Source organism: Rhinopithecus bieti, unplaced genomic scaffold, assembly GCF_001698545.2.
Source record: "Rhinopithecus bieti isolate Rb0 unplaced genomic scaffold, ASM169854v2 scaffold_2205, whole genome shotgun sequence".
Classification (NCBI taxonomy): Eukaryota; Metazoa; Chordata; class Mammalia; order Primates; family Cercopithecidae; genus Rhinopithecus; species Rhinopithecus bieti.
In genome coordinates this window covers 1053292-1070423 of record NW_016803673.1, presented here as the reverse complement: position 1 = coordinate 1070423, position 17132 = coordinate 1053292, and the positions used below count along the sequence as shown (strand labels likewise).

Sequence of the window (17132 nt, the reverse complement as noted above, 5' to 3'; positions counted from 1 at the left end):
AGGCATGAGTGGGACACTGACGTTCAGATGCTATAGACACGGTCCCAGCAGGTGTGGCCTCGCAGGTGGAGGCCCAAGGCTGCCGGCCTCACAGCTCCGCTTCACCTCGGCTGCACTTAACTCCTGACAGACAGCATATGCTATTTTCAGTTATAAGCAGAAACCCAGGATGTCACGTTTCTTCCCTGCTAGAAAGAACTTCCAGCAGCTTCTGTGAACATTCTGGAAGGAGGCTGAAGCCCTTGATGCCATTGGGGCTGTGTCTTGGTGGGCAGCTTCCCCAGGGCCAGGCCTGCCCGCTTCAGCCTTCCCAGCCCCGTGACCTGGTTTTCTAGAACCTGAGGCCTGCCCCGTGGAATGCAGGGGCCTGGAAGCTCAGTTAACCTTTAGCTGAGGGTTACCGGGGCTGACCAGTGGACCTCTGGGAAGGGATTTGGAGTCTTGTCTTTTCCTTCCCCAGACAGCATCCGTCCTCTGATTCTTTGTAGGACGGGCATCTGAGCTGAGTTGAGTGGGATTTTCCTTTTGAGTACTGTGAGTTCTTTCGCATTCAGTTACATATTTTTCTTCTTAAAATCGCACGCAGGGTGTAACGGGTATGGACGGCCAGCCGGGGCCGAAAGGAAATGTGGTAAGTCCCTGGGATCCCGTGGCCTGGCTTCAGGGGCATTTTCCCTGGGCACACTCCTTGCCCCGCTAGGGAGGTCCATCGCTGTCCACCTCAGCTGGGAACGTGAAGGGCAGGTTGCAGACCCTCTTCTGTGGCGCTCACCCTCCAGTGGCGAGTGGCACCCGGAGACTAGCATGACGTGGTGACTTGGGAGTTTTCTGCCCGATAAATCATTTCTGGTCCGTTCCTCTCATGTGTTCCTTCCTGGACGGATGTCTGGGTGTATTTGCATAAACGAGTTAGTGCTCACTCCATCAGAATCAACCTCCACAGCCTCAGAGGTGCCTGGTCCTGGTGCTGATCTCTGTGGTGGGACTTGGCCGCCTTTCCCTTCCCCCTGGCATCAGGCAGTGGGGAGCAGTTTGAAAGAATGGGAGGCCAGTGAGGGGGCACACGACACCCAGGGAACGGGGTCCAGTTCCCAGAGCCCCCTTCAGTGCCTTTGCTTTTGTCTCCTGTAGGGTCCCCAGGGAGAGCCTGGCCCCCCAGGACAGCAGGGTAATCCAGGTGCCCAGGTAAGTGAGCCCGGGAGAGGCAGCTCACGGGGATCCGGCCGTGGGAGGCACATGTCTTCAGCCCTGAGCCCTGGGAGGGAGTGGTGAGCTCTGTCCCCGCCAAGTTGCAGCCCCTCCTCTTATCTGGAGGGAGACTAGGACCTGGGTTGGTGCCTGGATGAGGGAGACATCAATGAGAAGATGGGCGGATGGCAGGGCAGGATTCTGAGTCAATCAGCGCTCTCACCTTCCCTTCCTGGCTCTTTCTCCCTCCTAGGGTCTTCCAGGCCCCCAGGGTGCAATTGGTCCTCCAGGAGAAAAGGTAGGTGGGCCTGGGCTGTGTTGCGGGCCACTGCCTGCCTGCAGTTGAACTCCCTGGCCTGCCCCGAGAGGACCCCTGGTATCCACCAGCTCTCAATGTATATCTTGGTGCTCCCAAGAGACGCTAAAGCTCAGAGTGCCAAGAACTGGGCCAGAAGCATGAGGAGAATCTTGGATCCGTGTCTCACTGATTCATACATTTATTCACTCATTCATTCTCTAGTATGTACAGGGGTTGCTGGATTTAGCAAGGAACAAAAATACAGGCCATGCAGTTAAATTTGAACTATTGTGTATCTGAAATTCAAATTTAACTGTGCATCTTGTTTTGTTGTTGTTTATTTTGGTTTAGTTTAGTTTCACTAAATTTGACAACCTGACTGTATCTCCAGAGCCTACTGTGTCCTAGGCCCTGGAACGAGAGCTGGAAGCACTTGCCCTTCTAGAGCTTGTCGGTTAACCAGGCACAAGATAGTTCAGGTAGCTTAAAGCGCCTTGGTTGCCACCAGCAAAAACACCTCCAAGGCGGTGGTTCTGAGTGCATGACAATCCCCGGGGGGGCCTGAGAAACACAGAGGGCCAGGCTGCTGCTGGGCCTGGGACCTTCCAGGAGCTGGTGTTTATGGGATGCTGAGGCTGTGGGCCTTACACGGCGGGATGGCCTGCCCCGCCCTGGGGTGCTTGTGTGAACAGACCCGGGAGGACAGGGTGGTGGGAGCACTTGAAGAAGGCACAGCACTGTAAGAGCAGCGGAGGCCGGACGATGCCCTCCTGGGCCCCAGCATGCAGCAGGTGGATGTGGAGAAGAATGGGGGCACTTGGTGGGCTGATTCTGTTCCTACAGCAAAACCTGAAGGTGCTCAGAACAGTGGAGCTGCCCCCGGGTGCTACTGTGGCTACATGCCTCACAACCGGGGACCCAGTGCCTCTGACCACACTTCTCAGCAAATGCTGTGTGGGCAGAAATGTTGAACAATAACCTTGGGGGCCTACAGAGAGGTCAGGTGAGCTTCACGGAGTCTCTGGTTTGTTCTAGGGTCCCTTGGGTAAACCAGGCCTTCCAGGAATGCCCGGTGCTGACGGACCCCCGGTGAGTAGCCCTGCCCACCTCCTCCCTGCATACTCTCCCCACCTCCTCCCTGCATACTCTCCCCACCTCATTCCTGCATACTCTCCCCACCTCCTCCCTGCGGATAGGGGTTGTGGGCCCAGGCTCTTTGGGGTTGTTGGCCGGCACTGACTCATCCTGGCTCTGTTGATGAAGACCCGTTTGGTCTCCAGCTTGACTGCTGGGTCATTCTTGCGTTTGGACACCCTTAGCATCATGTGTTTTAATCAACGAGCGGTGATTGCACGAGTAGGAATATTAGCTCTTTATTAGGGTGTGCTGATTAATTACCGAAGTCAGGCCTGCATGCTGAGCCGTGAGGAGGGCTGGGCCGGGCTCCAGGCCATCGCTTGCATCCCCAGGGTTGGAAGCGAAGAGGCAGGGTACGTGGTGTGTATTTTTAGTGTTCACGCACTGAGAAGGGAGGTGGTGAGCAAACGCGTTTGCAATGTGTGCAGGCACAGCTGTGGAGTCAAATTAGATTCCGCCTGGAAATAGCGAGCTGGTGACAAATCCAATCTGTGGCTAAGCTGTGTGGAGGGCGTAGGTGTGAGGAAGTAGAGCACACTCAGAATGTGTACGTGCGTGCGTGCACACGTGCATGTACACGAGTGTGAGCTGATTTGCACCCACCACCCTCTGTAAGTGCCTGCTACGGTTTGGGTTTTGATTATTCAGTTAATGCTGAGTCTATTTCACAGACGAGATTAGCAGAATTAATTATTGAAGACACAGTGTGCTGTATGGTTTTAATAACACTGTTGAAAACTAAACCAGGAAGTTAAATATGTTGACGATTATCGGTGACTGCTCACCACGCAGCATCCCTCAGGCTGAGTCAGTCGGCCCAGTGACTCCCACATCACAAACTGCCCTTTCTTGATCAGAACAAGCAGAGTGGAGCCTTCTCATCCCCACGTGGGCAGCTGTGGGGCCCCGTGGTCACCTGGCCACATGGGAGTCTGTGTACTGAGCAGTTCATCTTTTCCAATGTGTTATTTGTGTCCTTTAATTTACGTTTCATCACCCTGTCTAATTATCAAAGCGGCACATCTTATTATAGAAAATTAGGAAAATAAACACAATTACAGTAAATTATAGCCACCTTTGATCTCATCTCCTGATGTAGCCATTGACAGCCGGTGGACGTGTGTCCCTTCCAGCCTTTTTTTCTGTTCCCGTACTGCTGGCTGTGATGTCCATGGAGTATGGGCCGCAATCTGAGGGGAGGGCAGCTGGGCCCAGAGCCCTGCAGGGAGGAGGGGACCTGGGTGTGACGTGGGCTGTACCCCTCTTTCCTTCTGCGGGGAGGAGGGGGGCCTAGGTGTGAAGGGGGCCGCACCTCACCTTCCTGACAAGATCATTCGCTCAGCCCTTAGCTGACCTAACTTGTTCTCCCTGGAATTCCCTTCCCCATGTTGAAACATCCAAAGAATTGGGGTCCCTAAAGAGCCTGCAGTTTCCTTTTATATTCTTTGGGGGAAAGAAGAGCCTTTAAGATGTCCCTTCCCCGGCCCGAATTTAAACCTTAAAATGTGAGCGTAGGTGGACCCCATTCGCATGAAGGTGCGTCGAACAAAAGGAAGCCATGGGCAGGCCCAAAGACAGCCCCAGCCGTCTCGCACGAATCTGGAGGAAAGAAAAGATTTTTAGAAATTCTCCTTTACAAAGGCAGCACATTGAGAGTAAACCCTACAGAGAGAGTTCTCTTTTTTTCTTGCTTTGGCTTTGGTTTCAAAGAAAGGAAGACTGACTTAAAATCCATCAAGAAGTATGAGGTGCTTCGGAGCAGACTCGATACCTTGAAATATGTTGTTGAATAATTCCTGATAGCACACGCTGGGGAAATGGTTAAGTGAATTATGGCTCAGTGAATATATTCCTGATACCATATGCTGGGGAAATGGTTAAGTGAATTATGGCTCAGTGGAATATATTCCTGATACCATACGCTGGGGAAATGGTTAAGTGAATTATGGCTCAGTGGAATATTACAGAGCCAGTAAGAATTGAATTTAGACAAATACTCCGTGACATGAGAAAATGCTCACAATGTAATATTAAATTAAAAATGATCTACCATGCCAATGGCACATGCATATATGCAGAGACAACGGATGATTCTATCATACAATTAGCCACAGCCACTCCGCGCAGTGAGGTGATGAAGGATTTTAATTCCTCTTCCACTTGCCTAATTGTCTAAGATAAACATACATTACTTTTTAAATCAGAAAATATCAGATACAAATAATGTAAGCTTTATTATTTTCCCATTACAGAAGCACTGCTCATTATAGAATACTGGGAAACACACACAAGGAGAAAGAAAGGGGAACACGGCCCTGCCCGGCTTTGCAGAAAAATCAGTCATGGTTACCTTGTGACGTTTCCTTTCTGCCTTTTCCTGTTCACACATGTTTAATAAGGGAGCTTTGTGCTTCCCCCCACTGCCTACTCCCATTCTCTATCTGTAACTGAAAATATACCTAAAGGAATTTGGCCTGGATGGGAATGGAGGCCGCCATGATGCCGGCCGCTAACTCTGCGTGGCGCTCCCTGGATGGGCGCAGTCCTGAGCACTTTGCAAACGCTCTGTGCGTTTCTGCAGCAGCGTTGTGTGCAGTTGTGCTATTATCTCCAGCCTGGAACTGAGGAAATGACCACGTGGAGAGGCCTGGGGGCTTCCTCGAGCAGCCGTGGCTGGGTCTGCCCAGTCCAGAGCCAGGCTCTTGGCCCCCCTGCAGATCCACCCGCCAGGTCCTTCACAGAAAGGTGTCTGTGCTTGATAGAAACTGTGATAAAGGGCCACAAAGAACCCCTCCTGGCCACCCTGGTCCAGGACGCCCTCCCGTTGGCTCTGTCCAGGTCCAGCCCGGCCACCGTGAGGAGCTGGCGCGATGAGCCTTGTTTCTGGAAGGCTGCGTTGTGGCCAAGCATGTCCCCTCCTGGCTGGAGCAGCGGATGGGGTCCCGCAGGTGCCTGGACTTCCTCAAAGCCTCCCTCAAGGGGAACTTTGCACCCTCCCACTCACTTGCTAGAATAGCTGTCTGCAAAGGCATCAAGTCCAACTGGACGGCTAATAAAAATTTAAAAGTCACATACAAACCATTTAATTCAGGTGACGAGACTTGGGTCTTCTGAATGCTACTGTGTCTAGAGAGAGTCTCAGATCATCGTTAGGCCACTCAAGGTAGAAGAGCATCTCGCCACCCTCTCATGTTACACCTGAGGAAGCAGGAGGCCCAGAGAGGGCAAGTGACCTGCCCAAGCTCACACAGCAGGTTGAGTGTATTCAGAAGTAGAACCAGACCCCGCCCTGCCGGCCTTCTCGCCACCCCACCCGGCCTCTTTCCTGGAATCCTTGTTGGTGGAACTGCATTTCCACACAGTGAACATTGATGATCTTTCTGTTTTTATCCTGGACATTTGGCTCACTGATCCTGAGCTCACAGGCATTAAACCGAGTGACCCGTTTGGGTTGGAAGGTCAGAGAAACCTGCATTCCTAGAAATGGAATTAGTACAGGCCCAGGCAGGCAGGAGACACAGGTCCTTCCTAGGGCCTTGGCTGGGCACCTGTCGCGTGGGGCACAGGTCCTCACCTTCGCTCGGCTCCCCTCCATCCCCGAGGCCAGGTGGAGACCCCAGGGTGTGGGTCTCAAATGAGGCACCTGTTTGAAGACTTATGGATGTGCTGGGACCCCTCAGTCAAGTTACACGCCTTACCTTCCACCCTGCGCGCCTTACCCTCCACCCTGCGCGCCTTACCCTCCACCCCGCATGCCTTACCCTCCACCCCGCATGCCTTACCCTCCACGCCCTGCGCGCCTTAGCCTCCACCCCGCGCACCTTACCCTCCACGCCCCGCGCGCCTTACCCCCCACGCCCTGCGCGCCTTAGCCCTCCACCCCGCGCGCCTTAGCCCTCCACCCCGCAGAGCCTTGCCCTCCACCCCACGCATCTTGCCCTCCACCCCGTGCGCCTTAGCCCTCCACCCTGCGCGCCTTAGCCCTCCACCCTGCGCGCCTTAGCCCTCCACCCCGCACCAACCTTGCTTTGCTTTTGGTTCCCCAACAATCAGAGATTCTGAGGTTTGCAGACAGCTCAGCAGTTGCTAGTCCAGGAAGCAGGGATGCCAGGAACCTGGTCCCAGCTTGTTAGTATGCAGATTCATCTTGTTAGGTGACCTGGGGAAGAGGCCCTTGTTGGCCCTTTCCCCACTCATGGGTCGCTGGTCTGTGGACCTGCACCGCAGGGTGGGGCTGGCTCTGGCCGGGTCAGGAGCCACCGTGCAGGTCACCTGTGCACTTGGGGGTTGCTGCACACTCCCCAAGTCGCTCTGACCGTGGCCGGGGTCGGGCCAGGGTCAGGCTTATTGTTTCCATTTTGCAGATGAAGCAGTCGAGGTTCAGGGCCTGGGGGAGGCCCGGGAGGCCAGGCTGTGCTTGGCTGCCTGTCCGGCTGCTTCAACTTCTGGTGCTCTTGGTTTTCCTGGGGAGGGAGGGAAATGGGCTCCATGATCATGGATGCTATGCAGGGAGGGGAAGCGAGGGAGGTTGCTTTCTGGAGTGGCGCTGACTAATCAAGGCTTCTTCTTTTGTGACAGGGACACCCTGGCAAAGAAGGCCCTCCAGGAGAGAAAGGAGGTCAGGTGGGTGCTCGCTGCGCCCTCCTACCCTTCAGCATTCAGGCGGGGCGGGTCCAGGTGCTCTGGGCTCAGCCTCTGCTCAGGGACGCCCAACTTGGAAAGGAAGGAGCCGGGGACACTCAGACCTTCCTCAGGCGTCTCCACCAAGGGATCCAGCCTAGGGGGCACACAGGCCTTTTCTCTGAGAAGCGGGGCATCCGTCTGGGTCACTGCCCCTCACCGCACCCTCCAGTTGCTGTCCATGACCAGATCGGGTGCCCAATGCCAGATCGGGTGCCCATGACCGGATCAGGTGCCCATGACCAGATCGGGTGCGGGCAGCAGGGCAATGTCTCAGTGTTCAGCTCTGGCCTTGAATCTGCACAAGCTGGGTGACCTTTGAGTTTTAGGGAGATGCTGCTATGAACGGGGACAGACTGCCAGGTGATGCCAGTGCCAGGGATGGGGTCTTTCTACAGATGCCTGTGTCCGGCACTGTGAGCGGCTCATGGTTCCTCCTGCAGGGCCTGCTGGGCCTGCGAGCGTCCCATGCAGCCCGTTCACAGCGCCTTCTCTCCACTGTGATTCATGACAAAGCTGCCGGGCTGCAAGTGCCTCTGTGGGAAGAGCCTCCAGACGGGAGGAGTAGACAGCAGGGACTACTGTTGCTGTCCTGGTGTGCCCCAACCTTTGTTCACCCCAAGACCGCTTGTGTGTTGAAACCGCACACTGAGCTCATGGTCATCGGGAGCCTGGGGCTGAGGGCGGAGGCCCACCTGCACCAGGGTTCCAGAGGCCCCATTTGTCACAGGCTCTGGGATCGGGCCTGACTAACATTTATCTCTTGAAGCAGGGCCTGTATAGGCAAGATGGGGTCTGGGGCTTGGTCCCAGCGCCCCCTGCCAAGGGTGTAGTGGGCCAGGACTGACCCTCCAGGGCAGCAGAGCTAGTGCCAGTCCTCTCAGGGTTTCCATTTCCAGTGCCAGGCCTGCTTGGCAGTGGCACTTCTCCAACGTGCCGCCCCTGAGACCCAGCAGGGTCTGAGATTCGCCACTTCTGTCCTGCTTCCTCTCCTGAAAGTCACAGCAGCCACTGGGGTGAACCCTCCCCTCGGCCCTTGGCTTCTGTTCACCATGAGAGACCCTGTTCCTGCTGCCTCCAGTGGGTCGTTTACCAACCATCCTCCCTGGGCACAGCCTCTTATCATCAGAGGTGGAGGCAGCACCTGGGGCCACCAGAGCTTGCACAGCACCCGGAACTGGTGCTGACCGGCGGTTGGCACATGGAGCCCACAGCACAGGCCCGCTGTTCCAAGAGCTGGCTTTTCAGCTGGGACGAGAGGCATTCATTTACTCCTTGGGACTTCCTGAGTTCCTCTATGTGCCAGGCATCCTGTTAGCGATGGGATACAGCAGGGAGCAGGCACTCCGGGGCTGGGTCTCAGAACTGCAGCCTTGCAGAGGAGGCCACCAAGCCCATCCTGTTTGGGAGCTCCAGCTGCTGCCATGACACCATGTGGAAAGGGGGCTGGGAGGGAGGCGGTGGGAGCCGTTCGTCATGCCTGTGTCTTGGGCTGGGGCAGGCAGGGCTGGATGCCCACCCCTGTGAGCTCTAGATGAGCATCAGCGAGGCGCTCGGCTGCTGGAGGATGTCTCTTCCCTGTCTAACAGTCTTGACCCTTCTCCCAGCCAGAAGCACTCCTGATTTATTTCAAGGTCCTGAGGCTGGGGATGCATTTCTTTAGGGACAATGCTCCTTGCAGAGCTCCAAAGCTGGTCTTGTATCATCTCACCGTTCCCTCAGCCTATCCCTTATTTCCCTGACCGCCAGGTGGGGCCAGCGTTTGCTTCACCTCTGTGTCCCGCTCAGCATGAGACACAACCACACCTCCACCGTCAGTGCAGGCTGGGAACACCAGTGTGAGTCTCCCATGGGGGGCCTGTCTAAAGGCTCTGACCTGGGATGTTCGCCCTGCTCTCAGCAGGAGGGCTATGCCAGAACTCTGGAATTTCCTGATGTTCCCCAGGCACCTCCACACTGGCACGGGGCTAACGGTCTTTTTCTCTTTGGTTTTAGGGTCCACCTGGCCCCCAGGGTCCAATCGGCTACCCAGGTCCTCGAGGAGTCAAGGTGAGAGAGACTCATGCCACTCCAGGTCATCCCGGAGGTCAGGGTTGGGACTGCGGGCCTTGGCGTGGCTGGTTGGAGGGAATTCTCTGTGGTTTAATGTCCCTGCTATTCAAACTGGAGTAGCCCAGTCCTCCTAGTCACTTATGTGGTTGCTAGGTCTCAGGACAGCGGGCCTGAGCAGGTGAGGGTGTGACCAGCTGGAGTCAGGAGGGCTGATACGGAGCGTGGGACAGTCTGCAGTCTGTGGTGATGAAGCCAGGGGCGCGCTGGCAGCCATCTTTCAGGACGGGACACATCCTTTTTCTTCTTGCCTCTTTTATTGTTGCCATTTGTCAGGCTTCTGCCACTCTCCTCATAGACAGCAGATCCCAGCTGAGGCCAAGAGCCTGGCCTCTTTCCTGGGGAAGCTGGGACACATTTCTTCCCAGCCATTTGCACATTCCGAATGAGAAAGAGAGTCTGTCTCCACTGATAGCATCTGGGCGGGCCAGCCCTGTCGCAAGGCGGAGTTCATGGGAGCTGTCCGTTTATTCCCAATCAATTGTGTTTCTGCCATGAAGGGCTCTGACAACCTCGTTACATGGGACGCACAGCTCCAGAACAATATCCCAGACACAGGTGCCCTCCGTCACAGCCCAGCTAACTGTGTTTGCTCTGAGCTGGGTAATGCAATCTCGAGTTGTGCAGCTCTCTGGACACGGCACGTTCTGTGTAGACAGACATACGCCTAGGAGCATGCGGACCAGCTCTCTTCTTCCTCTGAGAATGGGGACTGGCGGCATCTTAAAGGCTTATGATGACTCTTTCCTTCAAGATGCTTTTAACTGGATGTGAAGGAATATGTGTGTATATATAGCAACTAGTCAAGCCTGAGGGATTTGTAGAAACGACTCGTCAGCTCCGCTGCCCTTCACCTCCCTGCTCCAAAGGGCTTTATGCTTTTCAAACACTGTTGCACATCAGAAGTGTGTGGCCGCCCTGGGGCATGGAGGCCGACTGGAAACTGCTTCCTGCTCCGCATCAACCCTCCTGACTCAGGCTGGTCACGCCCTCACCTGCTCTGAGAGCCCAAGACATCAGTTTTCAGTGAGATGCCCCAAAGTCCACTAAAATCGAGGCTGCTGTCAGAAATCAAACCAGATTTGAAATCATGTGCCCCACCCTTGTCCCCAGGAGGCCCCGACTTCCATTTCCCAGGAATGAGGACATTCCAAGTTCATGAGGTACTGAAGAGAGACCTCCTAACGGTTGGGAGCCTGAGGCGAGTTGGGTTTTTCCCTAAAGCCAGCTTCTAGCAGCAAAATGCCTAGCAAATTTTATAAGGGTGATAATTTAGCAGAAATGCTGATGATGTGAGTTCTATAGCATGTTTATTTTACAAATTCCTGTCGCATAGCAGGAGCCTCTGCCAACTCCCATACATGGCTAATTGCATAATGCTGCTCTGTGAGCTAAAAAGGTGTTTGCTTTAAAATGTTTATGGAGAATGCTCTTATCTTGTCTATCTGATTAAAATTCATTCATGACATGAGCAATCCAGTTAGACTTGGAAGCAGAGGGTGGAAGGAAAACTGAGGTTTAAAATAATTTTCGTCGGGGAAAAAGTTTCTCATACTCCCGTGCGTTTGGAAATGTGAGTGGTGTTGGCGCCTCACGAGCTTGGCCCGGGTGGCGGGGATGGCGGCAGGGCGTGGGATTGCGTGGGCCAAGCTGCCGCCGTTGGAGGTGAATAGTCCTCGGTGAGAGCGGGCCCGTTATTTTCCACCAAAGCCCTAGTTTCTTCCCAGGAAAAGGTTCTTAGTCCACTGGGGCTGCTACAATAAAAAGACCCTAAAATGGGTGGCTCGTAAACAACAGGAAATTATTTCTCACCCTCCTGGAGGCTGGGAAGTCCAAGATCATAGCAGCAGCAGATTCAGCGTCTGGGAAGGGCTGCCATCTGGTTCCCTGATGGTCCCCTCTCACTGTGTCCTCACATAGCAGAAGACGGGGGACGAGCACCCTGGGGCCTCTGGTGAGGGCACTAATCCTAATCACAGGGGCTCCACCCTGTGACCCAGTCACCTCCCCACGGCCCCACCTCCTAGTTCCATTGCCTTGGGTGTTGGGGTTCACCATAGGAGTTTTTGGTGGACACAAGATGTTCAGGCCACAGCAGGCTCCCTTTGTGTTCCTCTGAGCTCACTGACCTTTGGCCCGCCCCCAGGCTTCCCTCTGCCTTGCACTTCTGAAGAGGCAGCCATTTCAACCTGGCTGTCAACAGAGTCAGATCCACCCTTCGTTTAGCCCCCAGCTGCTAGGAGGTTGCCAGGCGGCCTAAAATAGGAGTTCACATCCAGGCCTTGGGCAAAAGCCTGCCCCTCTCTGGGCTATATGCACATCTAGCCCCAGCCGTGCTGCAGCTCCTAAGTGCTCCTTTGTGGGGCGGCTGGCTGGCCGTGTCACAGATGCTCCAGTCCAGCCCTTCCCAGCCAGGGCCACTTCCTGCATGACTGGGGAGTGCTCTCTAATGGGAGGTGCTGCACACCCTACCATGCACACAGCAGCCCCAATGTCAACAGCCCCGTGGCCGAGAAACTCTGGGAAGTGCTGGTTCTGTCTAGTTGGTCCCATTGCTCTGATGGGGATCCTAAAACGCTAGAACTGTAGGACCGGGAGGGGTCTCAGGGGGCCGTGGTCTTACCTGCCTGCTCTCAGCAGGGCGTGGACAGGGTGGGAGCAGCAGCGTCCCCCAGCCTGCCCAGCGAGAGGAAGGAGAGCCGGTGCCAATGCCCCCTGGATGCCGTACCAGGGAGTTTAGTGCTCCTGAAAAATAATGCCAGCCATACAAACCCCGTCCCCCAGGACTCACGGCAGGGAGGGGCAGCTGGACATCACCTTGCATTTAGGATCAGACACTGCTGAGCAGGCTCAACCCCGAGTGTATTCGCAACCACACCTGCGATTTTCCTGTGTGCTTCAGAGGAAATAAGCAGCATCTCAAGTTGCTATTCTATTTTGCAAGTATGGTGAGAACTCAAAATTGCCCTAAGAAAAGAAAGTAGCTCATCTCCTAAAAAGCCCTTCTCTGTGGGGTTCTGGGGCTATTGTGTCTGAGGCGATGCCGCACCGTGGTGAGACGGCAGGTGGTTTTCCAGGGCCCCAGCTCTGTGTCAGCCCTCATGGGCCTACCTGTTCTCTTTTCCTCTGGGGGCTTCCAGCCAGGATTGCTTCGGAAGAAGGCGTCTGTAGGAAAAAACCACCACCAAGTGCTTAGAAACCACTCGTCTCTCAGCAGTTGGCCCAGCTGAGTCACTTCTCACCTTCCTGGGCTGCCCGGGCCCACAGGTGCTGCCAAGTGACGCTGTGCTCAGTGGGGGCAGTGGCCTGCAGCAGGCTGTTCTGAGCGTCCTCGTGGCTTGGCTGGCCGTTCCCACTCGGCCCTGGAATACTCATGCTGTGTTTGTCCAGTGCTTCCTCCCCATCTTGAGGTCCATGTCCTATCTCAGGCTCGGGCAGAGACTAGCGTGGGAGAGGCTTGTTTGGAGTCGGCCTCCCTGCCTGGGCCAGTGCTGTTTCTGAGCTGTGCCCTGTCCCCCCAAGGCACCCCATACTGGCCCGCATTAGTGTGCCAAGTGCCAGGCCAGGTGAACCAGAGCTGCTTCGAGCCCACCTTGCCCTCCTGGCTGCCTCCGCCCTGTGCTGGGCGTGCAGGGAGGTGTCCCAGGCCTCTCTGCTAGTGGTGGCGGCCAGGTGTGGAGCAGACATGACTTCGGCAATGGTGTGTGCAGGCATAGTGGCAGAGCTCTTGTTTGTCCCCTGTGCTCCAAATCCTCCAGTGATTATGGTTCAGGGCAACCACGCCGCTGCCCTGTCTGCGTGGCTGAAAGTGCCTTGGAGCTGGCACTGGAGTGGAAGGTGCTTCTGCAGTTACATCCGCAGCTCCTTGGGAGGGCCAGGGCACGCAGCCCAAGCCCAGCCACCTCTGCAGAAAGGAGCACCTCTGCAGAAAGGAGCATCCCTTCCCAGAGCCCCTCCCCCTCCAGGACCTGGGGAAAGGCCAGAACTGCTAAGTATGTGGGAAGTTCTGACCACCAGAGGGCAGCCGGCAGCCCCTGCGTCCTCCAGTGCTCTGTGGCCCTGGCTTCAGCCTCAGCCTGGAATCCCAGTGCGGGGGGCAGTGTGGCTTCTCTCTCTCTCACATCCCATGGGCAGGTGGCCTGAGGTAGCCCGAGGTAGTCTCTCTAGCTAAAAGTCACCCTGCTGGGAGGGCTGAAGTCAAAGACATTAACGGCAAGGGTGCGGCTGCGTAATTCTACCCACAGATTTACCTCCACTGCCCCAGGCCCTTGGCACAGTGAGAGTGTCAGAGAAATAGTCCTGGCCCCCGTCCCAGAAGCTCCTGTTCAGCAAGGAGGTGGGATGGTGTGTCCTGAACTCATGACAACTGCAATAAATGTAATCATCATTACTTAGTAATATCACAGTATCATCTATTCATAACACAGAATTGCAATACTCTGATGGCACTGGGCTTCTGGTTATTGACACCTATTGTGTGCTGGGTGCTAGGTGCTGTCCTGAGGGCTTAGCAGGCATTTCCCTCCCAACAGTGGTAATAAGTTGAGGGTTGTCATCCTCTCCACTTCCCAAATGAGGAAACTGAGTCTCAGGCCATTGTCAGAGGCCATGGAGGGGGAGCTGGGACCTAATCAAGTCTACCTGACTCAGACTTCACTTCCTGCTTCCTCCCAAACCTCTGAAAGGTGGGGGTGTTTCTAGAAGATGATGCTCTAACAGGAAGCAGGAGGGGTGTGTTGGCTGTGGGGTGTGGGCCCTTGGAAGGGCAGATCCAGAGCTTGGGCTGGAAGGCCAGGGATGGGCTTGGGTCTTTGCATAAATAGGAGTCAGTGGAGTCAGCCCAGGAATCGTGGACACGCTGGGCCTCCCGAGGCCACAGGGGGACACGTGGGAAGAAGTGTGTTGAGGGCAGGGCGCTGGCCTCATCTGTCAGCTTCGGAGAGCTCAGCCCGTCTTGACACTTGGGACTTGGACCTGCGCCTGCAACAGCTCTAGGGAGGCTGAGATTTGTAACCAGTCACTCCTTTTTCTTTTCCCACCACACAGGGGGCCGATGGCATCCGTGGTCTGAAGGGCACGAAGGGTGAGAAGGTAAGTCTTTCCTTGGAGCTGTGGAGCCCTCTGCTTAGTCCAGAGCCGCATTCCAGCCGGCGGGCCCCTCCCACAATGCTTCTTCCATGAAACCAGCTGAGGTGGACGTCGCCTCTGAGTATTGAGGGGAATTGATGCCACTCTGTGGAAAGCGTCTGTTTGCAGACGGAAGAACAATAAGTTGAGGAGGATGGGCCCTCGGGTACCCTGGAACACATCTCCTAGCAGAGCTGAGTGGGTCCAGGGTTTGTGCCTCTGCACAAGAAGGCCTTGGCCCCAGAGAAAACACACAGGCCCCCACGTGCCTGCGGGGGTCAGTGGACACCTGTCACCCTCCCCACTCCCAGGTGGGCCGCCCTGCCTGGCCGCTGGCATGAGGGTCCATTTAGTTGTTAGACATTCTTCCCTGGGCAGCCCAAGCAGCAGAAACTCACCGTGCAGCTGAACCAGGCAGGGAGGGAGAGAGGCCGCGCCATTGGCCATGGTCTGTGGGTGCACGTCAGTCCTAGCGGATCACTGTGGTGAAAACAAAGCTAACTACACCTGCATGCATGCCTTCCAGAGTCAGAAGGTTGGGTACAGCCTGCAGCGGCGACAGCCTGAGCCACATGGAGCTGCGTGGCCGGCCACCTTTCTCTTCTCACTCTGGTGGAAGGAAGCTCAGAGCCAAATCCAAGGCCCAGTTATGACACAGATTTAGGCCTCAGGGCGGCCTCACCATGCCGCCCTCCCCACCGTGGCCTAACAGTGCGGGTTCACCCTGCCATGCCGTGTAGCCACGCAGTACTTGCTTTCCATAAAGCACATTGGGCCCCTTCGCTGGGCAGACCCTGGGCTCTCCCCTGGCCACGGTGGCCTGCGGGGCTGGAGTGTGGGTGCTGGCGTCTGCTGCTGGGATGGTCCACGTGCCGAGACTCCTTATTTGCCACCTGTCGAAGATGTCGCTTGGATCCTTTCTTGTGAAATCTGCCAGCCTTAAAGCCATTCCCGAGGGGACACATCGAGTGGCCACAACTGAATCAGAAATGACGCGGCAGCAGGAACGCCCTTGTTCCATGGCGTTTGCTGAGAGTGCTTGTCCCTGGTTTCTGTTCTTAGTGGCTGCCCTTGTGGGAGGACCAGCCAAGAGGCCTGAGCCCGTGCCATCTCGGTTCCTTCCTGAGGGTATCCGCACAGCGGAACCCTAAGTCTGCATCCAAGAAAGCTGAGCCGTTTGGCCTCTCCAAGAGCACTGATTTCTACACGGAGCCCGTTGGGGCTTCGGAACACGAGGCCCTTACGACACAGGGTCTCCATCCCGTTGGTCCCCAGGGAGGCTCCCTCACCTGAGGACCTTTCATCCTTTCCAAGGTGGCTTCACAGAGTCCAGCTTTGCCACTTGATCTTGTCACATTTGTCCCTAACCAGAGACAGGGCTACTTGAGATGATATTGATGAGGCTGTGCAGACGCCTTCTTGCCAGGACAGCTACTGCACTGTTCCCGAGGGCCACGCAGGCAGCCCGAGATGGTCTGGGGAAGGAGGAGAGCAGTGTCAAGGGACCGTCTTTGTGAACTTCTGCTTTATTTGTGGCCACTGCTAAGCTTCCAGCACTGTGTGAACACTGCGAACAAGGGCCTTGAGGTCCTGGGGGCCCTGGGAGCTGGCGCTGGCTGGAGAGGGCTGGATTCTCACTGCACAGAAAGCTGCCTCCCTTGCGTGTGCTCCCAGCCAGGCCTTGAATGTTTACGACCTGGCTGAGTCCCCAGATCCCGTCCTTTCACTCTTTTTGGATCAAGATGTAGCCCCTGAATAATGAGAGGAAAAGCCCAGCCAAGAGCCCTGTCTAGGAGCCACCCGTGCCCTCTGTGGAAGGATCTGAGGGCTTTTGCCCTGTGGTTTCCTGGATGGGGAAAGTCTAGACCAGGGACTCGAACGGTCAGCAGGCCAGCCTCACTTGTGTCCCAGATTCACCAGTAGGCCTGGGGTGTGTGGGCCGCCGACTTCCCCCGCCACCCCCAGGAACAACCCCCACCCTTCAGAAAGCACTGCCTCTTACTGCAGGCCTTAGGGATTCTTTGCAGGGGCATTTTCATCCAGCTCCCCATCCTCAATTGTCACCCCCTTTACCCGTCGCTTCAGTGCTGATGGGATGCCACAAAGTGCACTGAGAAACAATGCCGGGAGCTCAGGGGCCTGGGCTTGCTGAGGCCTCACCATGCAGACCTTTCAGATTCAAACTGGGCCTGCCTGAGAAGCAGGGACGCAGCTCTCTCCAGCTTCAGAATGTTATAGCTGGGAATGCAGACCTCACGGGAATGCCATTCTCGAGGGACGGGCCCCAAGCCCACCCTTGAGTCCGGGGTGTGCGCTGCCTCCCAAGGGTGGGGGACCTGGTGCTGAGTGTGGTGGTTTGGAGTGGGGAAGGGACCACCAGGGAGGGGGTCCTCTTGCCTAGACTAAGGCACTCTCTTGTCCCGTATTCAGGGTGAAGATGGCTTTCCTGGGTTTAAAGGAGACATGGGCATCAAGGGTGATCGGGTGAGCATCTCGGGTTTGGGATCTGGGCTGGGGAAAGGCCAGGTGGCCTTGGCCGTGTGGGAGGGGTGGGCTTGGCCATGTGGGAGGGGTGAGCTTGGCCGTGTGGGAG

General features: G+C 55.9%; 1 protein-coding gene across 4 annotated transcripts in view; it reads left to right on the top strand.

Annotated features, from left to right (window-relative positions):
• The window catches only part of COL5A1 (collagen type V alpha 1 chain), a 162424-nt gene that overhangs the window by 78010 nt on the left and 67282 nt on the right, over nt 1-17132 (top strand). For all 4 annotated transcript variants that reach the window (XM_017848837.1, XM_017848826.1, XM_017848819.1 and 1 more), the window contains 8 exons: nt 587-631; nt 1132-1185; nt 1442-1486; nt 2522-2575; nt 7202-7246; nt 9299-9352; nt 14459-14503; nt 16970-17023. In XM_017848837.1, the coding sequence (XP_017704326.1) occupies nt 587-631; nt 1132-1185; nt 1442-1486; nt 2522-2575; nt 7202-7246; nt 9299-9352; nt 14459-14503; nt 16970-17023 (396 nt within the window). The remainder of the gene's footprint in view (nt 1-586; nt 632-1131; nt 1186-1441; nt 1487-2521; nt 2576-7201; nt 7247-9298; nt 9353-14458; nt 14504-16969; nt 17024-17132) is intronic.